We start from the raw sequence: 18,230 nt of genomic DNA, 5'->3' as shown, positions 1-18,230 counted from the left end.
TGATAATGTAGTCACATAAAATAACACTGCAATGATGATAGAAGGCAAATGAGATGTGAGCTATTTGTCTTAAAAAGTTTAATCAAAGTACAGATGTTCTGAATATGATCCATTTCAGAATACACATGGTTAACATTGTAAGATATGAGAATCTGTCCTCTATAAGATTAAATGTCTCAAAGGAGAAGCTGCCTAATCTTCACATTACTAGAAAAGGGAAATACTTGTTGCTACCTGTAGATTCCCGCAGTAATATCTAACATATAACACAATCAGTTCACACAGTGATTTTATCTGTATATTTCCACGCCAAAATAGGACACCAGAGATAAATCAATGGCTTTATCTCACAAAAGAGTGCTGCTGACTCTGCATTCTGGACATCAAAGCTAATCTTAGCCCAAAATGGGTTGTGAACTGCCACTCACAGCGCTTTATCTCGCCCTGATGTTTCAATCAGCGGATCACTCTCATCGCTACAACTACTACTGTGCTCCGCCTTGCATAATGCCCCTACAGGGAAGTTAAAAGTTCATCGCTTTTAGCTCAAATGTTTCCATAATGGCTGCTTGTTGAGTTAATAGTTAAATAACAATAATAAGCCTTTTATTTTTTTCCTGTGAGTAAAGCTAAACACATGTTCTCACATCAAAGTCTTTAGATCACCCCTCTGACCCGCAGTGCACTGGTACGTAATTGTTAAGCTGTGAAGTCATCGTGTTTACCTTGTCTTAACCGAGTGTGTGTGTGTTTGTGCATGAGTGGGTGTGAATCAGCGCAGGTATTTATGATTATAAAAGACTTAAAAACATATACAGTAGAAAGGCTACATTAACATGGTAACCATAACAAAAAAAAGTCCCTTTTTACTGACCAACTGTATACAAGTCTCAGTAAAAATGTTGGCTGCAAGGCTCAGTTGTGAGAGTACAGTTTCTTCATTTATATGTTTGGATTTAATATATAAATGCATAAAAGAGTACAAAAATAGAACATTTATATAATATTAATCTTACACATGACAAGGAGATTTAAATGAATAGATGACATCTCCCTGACTTCAACAGTTAAATGCAGCTATACATTCATCAATCAAAAGGAACAGAATAGAAAACAACATGATAAACATAAAACATAAAGATAAAAGACAGAATTTAATGATCAGGCTTAGTGAGTATTGTGTTTTTTTTGTTAAAACATGAACAGATATAAAGTGCATTGCTATCTGCATGACAATTGTAGGTAGTCACGTCTTTGTACATCTCTACTCATTGTCAGTAATGGTATTTCTAATTTCTCTGCTACTGCTAGAATTACCTCACATAATATTTACAGTATTCTAACTACTGATGTGATTAGTGTTGTTCAGATTGCTGTACATCCTTCTTTCAAATTGGCTATTAATCAGGATCTAGCTAACATGTGTTCATCTTTCTGGCACTGGTTTCGTAAGACTACTAAGCATGATTAGTTAGTGTCACGATTTGTGCTTAACGAACTGACAGCAAGCTTTATGATTCCGGTAAATTTCTTCTCATTGGGCGCTCGATTAAAATCTGTTTTGGATCCAGATGTTCAGCTTTTCTCAAAGGATGGAAAAAAGAAAAAAAACAGACATGTTGGGTAACAATCACAGCCGCAGAACAGCTCAGGAAATGCCCGGGCTCTTTTGGCATCCTAATTTCCATCACAAAAACATTGTAATTGCCATTTTTACTAGGATCTCGTATGCATCTTATATTCAGTCTGGGGGTAGCTGGCACCTATTGAAATTCCATGGTGCCAATTAACTTGAAACACAACTTGGCAAACTGTGTGGCTCTGCCCATTGCTCAGCTTTTAGAATAGAGACTCTACATTGCTGTTTATTATTTTGTACAATCTAAAATAAGGAGCAATAAGGATAAGCAGATGCTATGTTAAGAACTAATTTGAATGACTCCATAGTCTCCTGACTCAGCAGACTACAGGACTCTGCTACTTGCAAGTGGGATTTTGACTCATATTTGATGCGGAGAAAACCCTCCTGCTGACCTACATCTCTCCCCCTTTAACCTCTCTGACCCCGGGGTCGATCCTTTTCTTCTACATGACAGAGAGGCCAGATGTACAAGACAATCTCCAAAAATAGACATTTACTGTTGAAGCCCATTAAACAAAAAAATGTATATACATTATAGATAGAAAGACAAACACTCACAGATATAATTGCACTTTGCAATAATAACATCTCTACAAGCGATGAGCGTGGCGATGGTGAAGACGGAGACGATGCTGGTGGATTGGTGGTGATAATGAAGAGTTGTAGATTAATTCCATGCAAGAGGCTGCAGCGTGGCAGCCATGATAAGTGCTGTACATCATCCCAGATGTTTTCATATTACATGTTATATATCTGTGATGATGGTCCAAATCCTCAGAAAGATCTCTGCCGGTGTTTTAGTTGCCCGGTTTGTATTGCTTCATCCTGGGAGAAAAAATATTGGGTTTTAGTAAAACGTTAAGTAAAGAGACAGTAGTGCCCTAACAAAACACTTAACACATTGGTGTTTAATATTCACTGGACCAATAAGAAAAACATAAACTTTGTATCATGCCCATTAAGAAAAACACTTCTAACGCAGTTAATTTGTAACTTGTAAACACTGTGCTGAGAATTAATCAGTATTTGTTTAACTGTGACTGTGTGCCCGGGTTTCACCGAGAAGACGCCAAGAATATATTCAGTTCCAGCATTCTCAAATAAAAACGCTCCTTCATGTTTACAAGGCCAAAATGTCGTTTTGACATGTAATCGAAAACTACATATTTCAACCCATAAAAGTTGATTTTGTACTGCATTCAATTTAAGCCAGTTAATCAGCCCGCTTTTGTTGGTTGGCCATTTCTGAATTTTTTGGCAGCTACTTGTTGACATGTTGAGTTTCTAGATCCAAGAAAAGCTTCCTTCCCTTTTTTAAGTCAGAGATCTGAAGGTGTAATTTAGAAAAACTTTCCTTTGGAGCAGTTGCAGAGTGATGTACACTAAAGAAGCCTAAACAAGCCTTATAGTTTATTGACATTGGAATAACAATAAATGTTAGCCACATTTCAACGGATACAAAAAGGTAATCACGGCCTTGTTTACCAGACTAAAGAGTTGCATAATGTGTGACTTACAATTGTGTGCATTTCTACACATTGTAAATAAGTTTGCCCCCTCCCTCCCCATGTGTTACTGGAAACACATTAGGTCTGAGCCATTGTAAATGACCACAGTCTACCCTCTACATTGGCTCTGTTGTTATGCAGAGAACTTTCACACCTCAACAACTCACAGACTCCTCAATCATCCTTTGAGACAGACAATCTGACACGAGACTATGAGCCATCAGTCAGTGGGTATTGAGAGTGTACATGTCAAAGGCTGCAGCGTAGAGGAAACTGCATGGGTGCATTTAGGTTTCTTTGGCAGAGAGACAAGAAATACTGCTCCGTCCTCGGAGAAGTGTCTCCTTTATTAATGGTGGAAGGAGACAGTTGATATTAGCTGTGGCTTCAAGCCCTCTCAGTCTCAGAAAAACTTTAACATGACTGCAGAATGCAAGTTGTTGTATCAATGTTACATTCATTTATCAAATAATAAAAATAAACTCAATAAACTTCTCCCTCTTTGCCCGTATTGTCATGTTGAATCTCTGTAAATTACAGCAAACTCTTGCAATGTTTTGTAAATAGTAATATACTTTAATTGCATACCTGTGTGGGATCTTGCATTAAAATTAACCGTGATGGACAGGGATGAACCCATGACAATAGTCTAGTTGGAACAGATTAAATACTGTTTTCAATCTTGTGCATTATCCCACATCCAACCCACAGTTTGTGTGTGAAAATTGAGTTGGTGTCTACTCCCACTCGGTCATGTACCAGCATGTTTTGAATGTGGGCTCTTACATAAATTGGGCATTTAAAAGCTGTCACTCTCACAATGGTCTGTTGAAAGATGCTCAAATGCGCATTTGTGCTTTGCATCTTTACTTTAAATTTTATCAGCTGGAAGTGATATTACAGTGCTCCAGACGAGTTTTGCACAAATCTAAAAACTAAACACAAATCTGATTGCAGATGATGCGTAATCTATAACACGCAATGTGACTTACTTCTTAATGGCGTTCTTCAAGTACCTCTGCAACCATGGGGTATCTGGGTTCACGCACACCTCTTTGTTTGTCTTCAGCTTGGCACTGATCAGGAAGAAAAAAGGAAAATAGTTCAGAAAGAGGGAATTATGCAAAGTCGGTGACATCATGTATCTTGACACATTCTTATCAAACAGACTGAATTAACACTAACTTGTGAGTTTCACAGGGGAGCATTAGTTTGATAATGACCAATCACTTGTTATCCTGCTTGTGATGCTGCTATAGTCATTTATAAAGCGAAAGAGTATGTGCTTTGAGGAATATTGTATTCCATGAGTTTGATATTTCTTAATTGAGCTATATAAGTAAATTGCTGCAAAATTTGAGTACAAGCAGGTTAAGGAGTCAATCCATCAATATGTGGCCACAGGCTACTTTCTAAATCCAGCATAACCTTGTGGTTCTTTACAGAATGGGTCAAGACTGGATCATATGTCTTTACGGGGGAGATCATGCCTCCTCTGACACACGTCATGAAGAAATAGGTGGGGTTGTCCATGCATCTATAGGATCTGTCAATTCTATTCCTGCTCTCAAACATTTAATTGTTCCTCAAGTATTCCTTTGTATTTTGTCCAGTTGTATTATTCTTGTGTTGCTGCATACTATCATCTGAAAATGTACTCAACATAAGCCGTAACGCCCAATGAGATCAGGCCAAAAAGGTTGTAAGCATGGTATGAAGAGGAAATGCTGCATGACAAGCAAATAAGAAGCAAATCCAATTAGAAAAGCCACAATTTCCTGTTGAGAACAAAATTGCATCCAGTTTCCACCTCCCTTTCACGTTCTCTCATACTGAAATAAAGCGTTTCCTGTGGATGCATCAGTGGGCCTGAGGTAAAAATGTGCGCACAAGTTCTGCTCTCTGTGGATGTGTGGGAGAGCAAGTGACAGAGGGGCGTGTGTGTGTACACATGCATGCACAACTCTTTTCTCTGTCCTGTCCCCTCTCAGAGATTGATGGTGAGAAATGTCTTATATGGAGGAAACCTGTCTCACCCACTGAAAGCCATATTCAAAACAACACTCACATCACTTGGAAGGGGCAGTTGGGCGTATGGATGAACTTGAGCTCTCGGATGTGGACTCGAGGGAGGTTATTGACTGTTGAACGGCAGGAGCATCTCTCCACCATACCAAGGGGCTTCGCTGAGGAGGAATGGAACAAATTAACATCAGTTACACAACGTATTATGGACAGCAAAGTATGTCTCAAGAGATAAATAAAACAAACGTTTAATACAGAAAGATCAGAATAAACTAAATCTTCTGTGGAAAGTGGGTGACTACAATATAATACTGCTATGATGATGAAATCATCTTAAAACAAATAAGATTAAACATTATTGCAGCAATCCAATGAGCTCAAAATGATAAAACAAAAAAAAAAATCAGGGACAAAATCCTCTTTGACAGATCAACAAGCTGAAACATGCCACAACAAATAGAAATATTGTCCATGCATTAAATCAGCCCATGCATTGTACTGTAACAGTCTGAATTTTCCATCTGTACGTTATCTATACCAGTTTATTCTTTGCAGGGTTACAGGGTGCTTGAGCCAATCATAGTAAGCTTCAAATACATTAAAATAAACAAGAAAATTAACAAGAAGGACGCATGTTATCATAATCACATGTTAAAACTTTTTTTGTTTTGTTTGTTTGTTGTTTTTGTTTTTTTACGATTGTCCTACATTTGCCACGTTTGTGTGTGTGTTTGCTCACAGGGGTAGAAACATTCATATCAGGACTTATAGACACCAAAACATTCAAATTATTTCAGTCATAAACAATGTTGTACTGTGGTCCTTAAACTTCATGATGAATGTGCGTATTTTCCATTACGACTTTAGCTTTTAGGTTTGTACAAGCAGGAAAGTTAACGGTTGATTAATGTGGAAAAATAAACGGGTCAATGTTTTCTGTTTTTTCATGAAAACTGCTTTGAGCAAGTCTTGAATAAAATTCACGAGATTATTAGACATCTGTTGGGTGGAAGTCTTTTTAAAAGAAGTCTAAGATTAAGAACTATTTTCTTTTTCCTGTCAGTAACTATTGGAGTTGGTGACGGTTTGCCAAAACAGATGGTAAGAAGTACCGCAATGGATTAAGCCCCATGCTAATTATTTTTACACCTGATCTAACGGTATTACCATAATAAAGAGAGCAACACCTTCAAGTTGGGTGACTGATGTCGCCATGTAGACTGGCTGTGGCTTTGTCCTTTAGATGCCTCATTTAAGCGTAATTAAATGGAAACAAGGAGCAGAACAAATACACACGCTGATCAGTGATGCGACAAGGAATTTCCTCCGCAAGAAGAAATGCGTGTACAGCCCGACGGCTTTTTACGCACGGCGCTGGGGGGGAATCCACTCCAGAACAAGCTCATACATCCATCAAACTAACATTTGTGGAATTCATATAATATTTCAATTAGAAATGGAGAGCATTACCTTCTAATTTAAACTTAATTTAGCCAACATTGGCATTTAATTGTATGTAATTGGATTTTGCATCTGAATTTACGCAATTACTAAGTAGTCCTTTTGGATAAATTGAGAATACACGTTCACTTAAAATTGCGATTAACATAAACATAACACAGTATTACAGAATTGTAACATGATTATGTCCATTTAAACACTAAAACACAACACGTGTGTGATGGAAATGCTCACCTGATTCATCCTTCACCACTAACGCATTTTATTCCTTTATTTTTTCTACAAAATTGTAACTCCATATGACCTATCCGGACGTGATTAAATAATGATTAATTGATTGAATGAATAAATGGCCCTTAATCATGTGCGATAATCTATTTATTTACAGCGATGCTATTTAAAAGTCTTGATTAAATAACTGCAAACCTCATTTAAAAAGTATAACTATATACAGCAAAGCGAGAAAAAAGTTCAAACCTTTTGATGGAGGCGCATATGTCAACACAGTAAGCGCAGCCACGACTGCCAGCAGCTTCACATCCATCCTGCGTTAATAGCACCGAGGTTTGATCCTGCTCAGGGTAAGGTCCAGAGGAGATGTGACAGACCGGATTGTGGAGGAGTGGTAAAGTACGCACCAGACTAAAACCATCCAGAGGAAGGCATGGCTGTATTATACAGCGGAGGGAAGGGATGGACTTCCGACTCTAGATTTTTTTAATCCACAAAGGTTGATTTACATGGTTTGTTGTGAGAAATTACGCCTACTGCGTAATATAACATTTCAGTTTATAACTGAAAGAATAAAAGAAAAAAGACAAATTCATGTTTTGTGCAACATGCCAGTGGATGGTGATTTAGGCTTTTATTTTGTAGGCATATATTCTTCCGGTAAAACCAGGTAACACCCCCCCACCCCCACCCCCACCACCACACACACACACACACACAAAACAACCCTGCTCAAGTCATGTACATGTCAGCACTATTTTTGACCAGTGAACATCATAAGAAGAACATTCTGGTTCAATAAGTATATATTTGCATTATTCTTCAAGTTGATTTACTTTAATCATTTTTATTAAATCTTTATTTAACCAGGAAAAGTCTAATCGAGATTAAAAATCTCTTTTACAAGAATATCCTGGCCAAGACAGGCAGCAGCACCATTAACAGGGTTGTAGACAAAAAAAACATTTAACCTATTTACTATGAAAATAAATTACACAATCACAAAGTATTAAAAATATTCATCGGTTTTTGCTGCAAGTCATCAACATCAGTGATCAAAGATATATTGAGTATGAGAAATATGAGTCAGTTAAACATCTGCAGCCAGTAGTGGCTGCCTCCAAGTAATTTAGAATTACTAAATGTTCTCTAACGAGAAAGAAAAAAGATGCCCACCAGGCAAAGACTGGATCTGTATTTTCTTGCACTCAACACTGTCCTCTTAGACTGTTGCTTGTGCTATGAAAAGAAACAGGGGACTTGTTTTATTTTTTTCCCCAAAATTTTTTGTGTGCATGTGTTTGTTTTTAGTCATGGTTTGTCTTTTCAGGGACTTCATTGGTCCAAATTAATTAAAAGCCAAAAGTGTAACTGGAGAGAACTCACATGGACGTAAAGTCTACTGTTACATCGATAGTTCCAACAAATAGACAAGAGGGATGAAGAAAAAAACACACACACCTCCCAGATTGTTTTTAGAAAAGAGTGATGCTGCTCTCAGTTTAAGTGAATCTCTAAACAATTGCCTTCATACAGCCTGCTGTAAACACTTCTTTTGAACGTGTGTTAGTGTGTGTGTGTGTGTGTGTGTGTGTGTGTGTGTGTGTGTGCGCGCGCACGCTGTTGAGGGTATCATTAGTGTATTTAACGGAATGCAGATGTGAAGCCAGTTTCCAGACATTTGGCTTTCATCCTCCAGAAGAAACACTCCAAAGAACATGTGTGTTGTGTACTATGTGTAAATATGTATTCTGCACAGAAGGATCAGTGATGAAAATATAAATGAGCCTTGTCTTTTGCACCGACTACACGCTTGGTTACTCTTAACACCTGGATCACTTTTAAGCCAAATGCACACAAGTGAACTAAACACATCGCTAACATCTCTTTATACTCGGAAATCCCTGCAGATTAAAAAAAGCTTGTATTTATACAGATTTAGGATGTGTTTTGCTGTGTTTTTTTGTGATTCACAGGGCAACATGAGCAATGTGCAAGTTTGGTTGGTTTTGTATTTTCTATTTTTTCTTCATTTCACATTTATTAGAGACATATCCTCTCATCACACAGCTGTGGGAAAGCAAACGACCTGCTGACAGCACACTTTATCATGAAAATAAGTGAAGAATAGAAAAGGGCAGTTCAAGGAGAATAATGGTGTTTTATGCTTGTGATTTACTGCATCAAAATCCAGATCCTTCTTTATCGAAGTTACACGTGCAAAATCTGTCTTATCGGTTGAGTGTTAATGTAGATTTAGGAAATAATTGCTTCCACAAGATCCTTACTGGTCGCCTGTTTGTTATATGAGTGTGTATCATTTTGTATCTGTTTGAGGCATTATACTCCAGGGTGTCTGTGTTTTGTATTTCAAGCAGTCATTATAGATGATGCCATGGAGACCAGACAGACAAGAGAACGGAGGGCAGAATCAGTTGACAGCTGAAAGGACACATATTGACTTATCTCACAGGCTATAAAAGTCAACTGTGTGTATGTGTGTGAGTGTGTGTGAGAGAGAGAGAGAGAGAGAGAGAGAGACTATAAGAGAGAGATAGAACAAGCAAAATGAGACAGGGTGCAGCATTAAAGGCAAAGTTTTTGAGTAAGGGTCTCTCAGCTTGGAGTGAAAGGCAATTTCAGAGGGTTTCAGATCACAACAGCCCACCTGCTCACTGTCATTACTACACACATTTTACATTCACTTCACTAATCCTTCCAAAAACCTGTGTGAAACCTGCATAAACAACAAACATGTGCAGTGCTGTCTTGGGCACACACACTCAGTTAAACATGGGGTTGTTCTAACATATGTCATGGGAGAGGAGGCAGAATGAATCCAAGTATTTCAACATTTCTGTCACAATCAGCAAGATTTATTTCCTCCATTGAGGTGAATGGACTGTAGAAGTATGGTTACATAAGTAGATCTGGCAGCACATCTACTTACCCAATTGTTTCCTTCTTTCTTGCATTAACAAGTTTGTGGCACTGTGTCTTCTCAAAATGAAACCGTTATTTCCCCACTGCTGGGAATCATTTATATAAATAGTTTACCAATAGTATCTTTTGAAAATGAAAAGTGAAAGTTTCACATTTTGGGGTGTTTCAGAACCAGTTAGGCTGCGCACACACATAATATACAAACTACCTGTTACATCTTCCTCACACCTGTGCTTAGTGTATTTGTCTGAGTAAACGGGAATTGCAGTGTAGAGTTCTGCAGCCCATCTGTATGCTCCTTTTTCGATTACATTTGCTTTATTGGCATTAAATGTAAATACAACTGTGTTCCTAAACCATGCAGAAGAAGAAAATAGTGGATAGAGGACAAAGAGAAACAAAGCAAACATATAACATTATATAAAAGCTTGTGCAACATATCCTCTGGCATCCTATTTTCTATCTAATTTCTTTCTTGTATAAATATTTAAAATGCTCATGCTACACTATGCTATTCAATAACAATAAGACTATCTAAACAAATCTGGTGGGATGATGAGATAGAAAAAAAACATGAAATCTGTCACATGCCAATAAATTGTTAAACATTCCTTAACTACTATCCACTTTAAAAGAGAGCCCAGAGCTCCAGGGGGGAATGAGTATGGATGACTGCACGTATTATGGTGGTATGGCCAGTTTCTACAAATCAGAACTTACAGGCAACTGGTCCCAGCGGGGGATCTGCCACTGTTGCATTGAGGCTCTGTCAGGCTGAGGGCCTGCTGGCTAAGGCCCCTTTGTCTGGTTTCCTCTACATCCTCCAGAGAGTCATGAGCCCTCCACCTTTACGCTCCCATATGGACCACCTCAATGGCCTGTCAACCAAGTCTTTAGCCATAGATGCTGAATCAAAGGAGAAACAATGCTCTGGATAATAGCTTTATAATCATTGCTAGGTGTCAAAATCCACCAAATACAACAGCAAAAAACAAGTATATAAATAAAACTTACAGTTCACATAATGTGACACATTGTCGCTATTTTCAGGGCAGAGTTTCCATATTTGGTGCTTCCTCTCTTCTTCTGGCGCTATCCTCAAATTTCCCCTCGATGCTCTCGCTAATTAGTTCTCTCTTTATTTAAAAAAGATACAATCAGTGTCAAGTTTTCTGTTTTTTCCTTCAAAAGGGTTTGGGAACCACACAAAAGACTTCTTGCATCACAACATTGTCATCACATAAATGCTTTAATCAAATGTTTACTTATTGCAACAAACCACACATGACTCCGGACCCTGCTTGTTGTTCTTGACGAACACAAAAACATAATGTTGTTACTGCAGGCAAGGAGCTAGAGCTTAATGTGGATGAATAACAAACAGCAGGGTGAGTTTTTGCATTCTGATAATCCGTTAGATATGGAGGATGAAAGATGTTTTCCTTGGTTTTCTCAAGAAGAAAAAAATCTGGTGATCACTTTACATTCAACTATAAGTCAGGTTTTAAACGTCAGATGTGCTAGTTTTTATGGTTTCAGCTGTGATTTTATGCCAGAAATGGCCACATGAGCCACAGCTGGTGTTGAGCTAGCTGATAAGTTTGGTGTTGGATCCACAGAGACTGACACCTGGTGCTGTCCAGCCACGGGAACAAAAAGCCTTCAGCTGCTTCTGTGATGTTGCCCAGGAGGAGCTAAGGAGCAGCCCAGAGACACATTAAAGTTTGCAGTAACAGAGCTGAATCGACTTTTTGAAGTCAAGACTGATGATATACTGTTGTCATGCAGTTATGGTTTTTGTAAATCAAAGGAATGCTATTGCAGTACATCATCCTGACTCTTTCTCAAGAGCTTGTCACTCATGCTTAATATTGGAGCAGGTTTTTCAATGGGTCAAAGAGATCTGTGACACTCTCACAACATTTAGAAAAGTTAAATTATAAAATTGGTTCTAGATTTGATTTATTCTGTTCGTTAGATCAGCTGGTTTCTCTTCCTTTCCTGCAGTTTCTCAATTCTGCAAATGCTGGAAGCAGTGAACCATAAACCTGTATATATATACACGCTTGTCCACGTGGTCATGTGTATTGCAACTGTTCATAAACACACTAAATACCAGGACAGCTACACATATGCAAACACACTTTTTCTCACAAGCGAAAACTCCTGCAGTTTATTTTGTCACTGAAACTGAAAACCACAACACAAAAAATATGCCTCATGCTTTGGTCCCAACCACATGTTTAATCCTTGACAAAGGAACTGACACACAATCCCTTTCTCCATTTATCCCTTCTTTTTCTTTTTCCTTTTTCCTTTTAGCCTCTTTGGCTCTTACATTAGTCAAAGTATCTTCACACAGTTGATGTTTTTGGCAATTCCTTAAACCTGATCCATTTGTATGATTAAGAACAGCATTAAAGACACATGGAGCCTGTTAATATTTCATTATTCATTCATCCCTATGTGCCAAACAGAACAAGTGTTATCCACTACAGAGACACTGTCTGTCATCAAAGGTGTATGTGGTCATGTAAGGTTTTAGTGCTTCGGGAGATGCTGAAACAGGTGAGTAAGTGCCAGAAACAGCTGAAAGCCACTCAGACATAAATCACTATGTGGTGCTTGGTAGTTAAGTAAATATAGCCTTTACTGCTTAATAGAAATACAATTTAATGTGAAATTAATTTTGGTTTTATTTATGAGCCACAAGACTTCTTTCTTTCATATGTCAGTGCTTTCTAATCAGCAATATCAAAAATCTAGATTTGTACCATTTGTTTGTTTTTACACATGATAACAATATAATTGCATTGCTTTGCACCAGAAAACAAACCCAGAGGGCATTTTCAAAACAAGACTTTTCCCATAATCTTTTCATTATTTCGCAAAAAAAGCGCCTTGGCTCTTATTTCTGGCAAAAAGGACCAGCAGTAAATATTCAATAATATAACAATAATAACACATGAACTGTCCTACGACATTTAAACAGTCGGCTGGTTAAATTCAGCTGTGCTCTTGTTCTGCCTTGACAGTATGAGGTCTTCACCAGCGATCCTCATCCTCAGACTCCCAGGGAGATGTATTTACATTTTGGAATTCATATCAAAAACTCATTAAAATGCGAGATGGAGATGGAGAAAAATGATCTTTGCTAAAAAAAGAAGCAAACATTATTCTACGTGTGTGTGCTGAAAATCCAGCCAAACTCGCAGATTGGAAATAATTACAGTAAAAGCTTACTGTTGAGGAATCATCAATCATTGTAGCATCCAGTCTCTGGTGCATTGGACATATCATATTTCCAAGACTGATCAATTATTGTGGGATTGTTGCATAATCGTTAAGAAAGCACTTTTATCCAATTTACCCATATCTCTGACCCATGTTTTAAGACAACGCCCCAGGTTTGTCTATTCTCAGTCTTCCGCTGAGCTGTAGTGCCACACCTGCTGTCTCTTTACAGCTCCTCCATGCCCAGGTCACAACATAAAACACTTAAAGAGCATTTAATGATAGAGCGGCTCAACATGACTGTCACATTTATGTGCGCTCTTTGTAACTCAGCAAGCTGATATAGTAGGCAGCTATGTATGGCCGGGCACAGGTCTGTAGTTGCAATCAAAGGCCTATTAATCAGAGTGAGGAAACAGCACTAGCAGGACGGCGAAGACAGAATATCTTGTCCTCTTCCGTGTGGACAAATACGAGATATTGTTACATGCTATTCATTCTGCATGGCGCCTTTGAAGTAATTCCCCAGCTGCAAAACAGAGGGTGATTTTTCATGGAGCCGTAAATGAACATTAGGGGGATTATGTATACAGATCCAATCGCGTGTGCCTGGATTTACAATCATACATTTGCATGCATACATACACACATGCCCAGTCTTAGAAACAACCCTGGATGTATGTAAAATGTATTTCATGGCAAAAATGTATTTATATTATGAAAACAAAGTTGTGGAGTTACAAATATTCCCTGATAATTGTGAGTGCGTGTGCGACGTGTGTTGACACGATGGCAAGTTAGCCTGGAGTTATTTGCCCCTGTTCCTCTGCTGTTCTCAATGGGCTGTGTGATCCTCGAGGCCTCCTGTAGGCTTGCTATCAGCCACATACATACGTCATCAATGTTACCTGAGGAACAGCGTGGATGACAAATGAATGCAGGGCGTAAAACGGACGACTGACAGAAGAGGGACAAAACAGGATGCAGAGTCAATGGCAGGTAAGGGTACTGGAGAGGAGGAGAGGAAAGGAGAAGTACAGATGATGTAGAAGAAAGACAAAGTAACAAGAGGTGAGGGAGAGAAATGTGCGGCCAGCTAAAGGTCTGTTTCTAGAGCTGGCTTTGATTAGTGACTGTAACCAGGCTCTGTTCTTCATTAACTCACCACAGCGTGGAGGTGTAGCAGCAAGAGAGAGAGGGGGCTGAGTCTTTCTGGGAGGTTAGACCATGCAGAATGAATCAGAGCTCCATCCTGCCCTAACTTTATCCTCTGCACATTCCCCCACTCAAATTAAGGTCACCATAATTCAACGACAGCTTCTGATCTTGTTGGTGTTTCCACTCTGGGATTCACGGCCCTTTACTGGTGTAAAATATATATCAGTTAGAATAAAGCAATCTTCACTGGTGGGTTAAAGGTCTCACCTGCTGTGAAATCTGTTGGTATCTTCATCAATGAGGCAAAGCAACAAGAAAGGAGCATAAAAAAGTATTTTTTTATTTTCTCTGCTCAGTAGTAACGGCAAATTAAATCGTACTTTTCCGGTAAGTTGTTTTCTTCCAGCCTTATTAAAACCCACAATGTAAAAAAGTATTTGAATTGGAAACTTTCCCTTTGCCTCAAATAGCTTGCACATTTGATTACAGTGACAGAAAATGGCTATAAAGTATTGTTATTAAAAACAGAAACATTTCATGTGTATTTGTTATATGGGCTATGCATCAGAAACATTTATTCTTTCTTGTATTTCTTTTGTTTACTAAAAATTCATTTACAGAAAAAGAAATTTACATAGTGACGTTACTCCTGTATGGAGTCAGTGTTAGTGTGCCTTAAAAACAAAGTGTTATAAAACTGAGATAACAGAGATTTAAATCGTTTTTATTTGCTGCATAAAAAGTACTGTCACAGCAAGGATACTCATATAATTAAAAAGTTATGATAAAACAGTTTTAAGTCTGTTTTTGAGCTGTCGATATAAGAATGGGTATAGGGTAACAGGATTGTGCTTCATCATTTTCTTCAAGTGACATCAGGGTTCATTGCAATATCAATCAGTTGGATCATAAAAAATATCAATCAGTAACTATTTCTATAGTTTTTATCTAGTTATCAGTAAATTTAAAAAAGAAGCTAGAAATAAGGAGTTGATATAATGCACACACACACACACACACACACACACAAACACACAAACAAACACACAAACACACACACACACACACACACACACACACTTGGATACATGTGGGTCAGATATGGGTGGTCTTTGAAGTGGCCACATTAACCAGAGCAAGTGCTCTTTTCAACTTTCCCCACATGTGGTCTGGACACTTGACCAATGTTTTTGTCCTTTAAATGTCATAAACTGCTGCGTGACAAACATAAACACACGTCACACCTGCCTTTGCTGACATAATGAGGAATCTGTGTTCTGCTTGTATAGGCAGGTGTTGCCAAAAACTGACAAAGTGAAACAGAAACCATTAAACTTTCACTGGAGGTTAATTTGTTTCAGTCACAGCAGCAATAGCAACAGAATTAGGTGCATATTTGTGGATCCTACACAGCTCTTGATTGAAAACAGACAAAATGGCTCTAAAGAGGTGGTGAAATGAGATCTGTTCATCCTGAGGACAAAGAGACAGACGAAAAAATGGTCAAATTTATGTTTGTGACTATCCAAACCCACAGTGGGCCAATTACAAGGGAGTCTAATGTCATTGGTGGTCTGGCCTCTACCAAATTTCACAGATTAACTATTTTTTCAAGAAAGGAGGAACTGAAGAATGATACCAATAGGTTTTCCCAACTCGTTCACAAATTTAAGTCTTCTCCTTTCCTCTCATCCATCTTCTCTTCATTGCTCTGTAGCAACAGTGACTTCACACTCCTGTCATTCTGACCACAGAACTGAGGGATGGTTGTTGTGCATTGCGACAGGATTCACAAAATTTAAATCTGTAAAAAGATACATGCACTTTGGGTATGCTGTGTGTGTATCGCTGTATTTTTTATGCTGATGAAGAACACATGAGTACGAAACCTGTTTTATTTTAATCTAATTCAGAATTATGATTTGGCCTTGGAGTAAAGGTTAAAAATAGAATTAGGTTGAGACCATGTCAGCATTGCTTGACTCTTTTGGCTTTTCTATCTACACAAGCAGCCAAGTCTCTCTTGCTTCAGGGTCTCTGTGGACACAAATATAAAATGGTGATTTGATCAAGTGTCTCAGTGTAGCATTGTCTGTGTTATGTGTTAGCTTTGAGGTAAAGGTACTGTTTAGCCAATTGGTATTTGTTCAGAAAGAGAGGGAGAGAGCTTTACCCAGGGGAAGTATCTGTTTATGTTATCTGTTTATGTCACAGTGTCCAGTCCATTTAGCTGTGATGCTTACCATTTGATACTGTCTCAACCACAAATGAAATAAAAAGTACAAGAGACATGAGCATGCATTTGAGTGCAAATTGAATTTTTTTTTGAAAACAATCTAAAAATGCAAGCGTGGACAAACAACATTGGCTTTTTTTTCTTTCATTTTATTTTATTTTTTTACATAATAGCATGGTGCTATAGATGGCATTGTCCTTTGGTCCACCATTTTGGGCAAGACTGATTAGATGGATTTCAGACTTTCGTGGTTCTAAGATGATGTACCCTAACGACTTTGGTAATCTCCAAATCTGCCAATGAGCTTTAAATTATAATATTTACTGAAATATCTTTGTGATTGGATGGATTGACATGAAATCTGGTACAGACACTATGTCCTCTCTCTCTGGAAGATGTATCACTTGATCCCCTGAGTTTATAATATAGACATACTCAAGTCAAAGTTTTTATTTTTCTAAATGCAGCAGAAAGAGAGAGCTTGTTTTTTGTGCGATGAAAATCTTGCAGGTTGAAACCTTGCAGTAAATACTTTGGAGCTTTGAAATGTTGGTGTACATACAGCCTCTCTTTCTCCTTTCATGCTCTTTTTTGTCCTGCACCTGTACCCAACTAAGGTTGGGTGTGCATAGACCTTCTTAGCTTCAAATACCTGAAAAACTAATGAGATTCCCATCAGCCTCAACTTTACTTTGCGTGCTAATAAGAAAAGCAGGAATGCTAACACATTAAACTAAGATAGTGAACATAAACTTTATACCTTCTTAACTAACATCAACACTTAAGCATTGTCATTTTGAGCATGTTAGCATGTTGATATTAGCATTTAGCTCAAAACTGCTGTGCCTTACTGCCTGTTAATATATTAACATTAGCGTAGACATGGTTTGATAAATCAGCTGTTTGAGAGACAGGTACTGATGAAGGTTAAAGTTTGTGGGAGGTGAAAGAAACTCATCAAGATTCATAACTGAAAAGGAAACATATATTTTGCATTGTTAGTTATAGTTAGCTAGAATGTAATGATTTTAATAAGAACAATGTTTACAATAGTTTATATGTTTAACGTGTTTATTTGTATCAGTGTGTGTGTGTGTGTGTGTGTGTGTGAAGGCATGAAGATTCCCAGGGGCTTTGCCTCTGGACCTTAACAAGACTCTGTTAACCCCAGACTCCGCAGACAAAAGCAGCTTTGTGTCTGAGAGCTGTATGTGCAGTGAAAAGGTTTCGGGAGGTGAATGTGAAATAAGGCTCTCTCTTTTCTTCTCTTCCAACCATGTCTTTCATTTCCTTGCTTTACAAAAGTATGGATGCTATTAACAGGGAATGAAGACCATTCAAGAGGTGTATGGTCAAGAAGCTGTGATAATCTGCTGTTCAGATGTTGGCTGGCTGTTGAAATCTGAGCTGGCTTTGCCTGAAACTGTATGTCTGTGTCTGTGGGTCTGTATGGCAGCTATTCAGCTACTGTGGCTTTCACTTGAATCTCATTAAGGAGAATAAAAGTATAGAGACCAATCAGTACAGCAAACCTCTGCATTTCCCTCCATTTCTCTGTCTCAGAGAGCTATTTTTGTTTTTTGTTCCATAACACTCAATAACAGTCAAACAAGCAACAACCATTTCTACATTTATTATGTGACAATGGTGGCTGTAGAAGCACATTTTCTGGATTTATGTGACTCACACACACTGAGGTAACAAAAAAAACAAAAAACAAATCTGAAGGTGCAGTGCTGCATGGACATCGTTCTCATAGGGTTTCTGTGTTCGTCTTAGCTGGACTGTAATA

The 18,230-nt window shown here is 38.1% G+C and overlaps 2 protein-coding genes across 2 annotated transcripts in view; one reads left to right on the top strand and one right to left on the bottom strand.

The window, feature by feature from the left end:
• echs1 (enoyl CoA hydratase, short chain, 1, mitochondrial) overlaps window positions 1-18,230 on the top strand; it is a 129,987-nt gene that overhangs the window by 39,929 nt on the left and 71,828 nt on the right. The gene's annotated exons all lie outside the window — the stretch shown is intronic.
• On the bottom strand, window positions 70-7,278 carry cxcl12a (chemokine (C-X-C motif) ligand 12a (stromal cell-derived factor 1)). The gene is made up of 4 exons (XM_062430882.1): window positions 7,114-7,278; window positions 5,219-5,336; window positions 4,143-4,226; window positions 70-2,467 (listed from the first exon to the last, which is right to left on the bottom strand). The coding sequence occupies exons 1-4, from the start codon at window positions 7,178-7,180 to the stop codon at window positions 2,440-2,442; spliced, it is 297 nt and encodes a 98-aa protein (XP_062286866.1). The 5' UTR covers window positions 7,181-7,278; the 3' UTR covers window positions 70-2,439.

Source organism: Scomber scombrus, chromosome 12 (genome assembly GCF_963691925.1).
Source record: "Scomber scombrus chromosome 12, fScoSco1.1, whole genome shotgun sequence".
NCBI lineage: Eukaryota > Metazoa > Chordata > Actinopteri > Scombriformes > Scombridae > Scomber > Scomber scombrus.
The sequence above is the reverse complement of the archived record's forward strand: the minus strand, read 5'-3'. Positions and strand labels throughout refer to the sequence as shown.

What these genes read in the sequence shown, in the direction of transcription:
- cxcl12a (XM_062430882.1), bottom strand. Translation starts at nt 7,180, where the DNA reads ATGGATGTGAAGCTGCTGGCAGTCGTGGCTGCGCTTACTGTGTTGACA. An exon ending in AACTGCCCCTTCCAAGTGAT is followed by an intron (nt 4,227 to 5,218) that starts GTGAGTGTTGTT and finishes CTTCCTGATCAG; the next exon opens with TGCCAAGCTGAAGACAAACA. An exon ending in TTGAAGAACGCCATTAAGAA is followed by an intron (nt 2,468 to 4,142) that starts GTAAGTCACATT and finishes TTTTTCTCCCAG; the next exon opens with GATGAAGCAATACAAACCGG.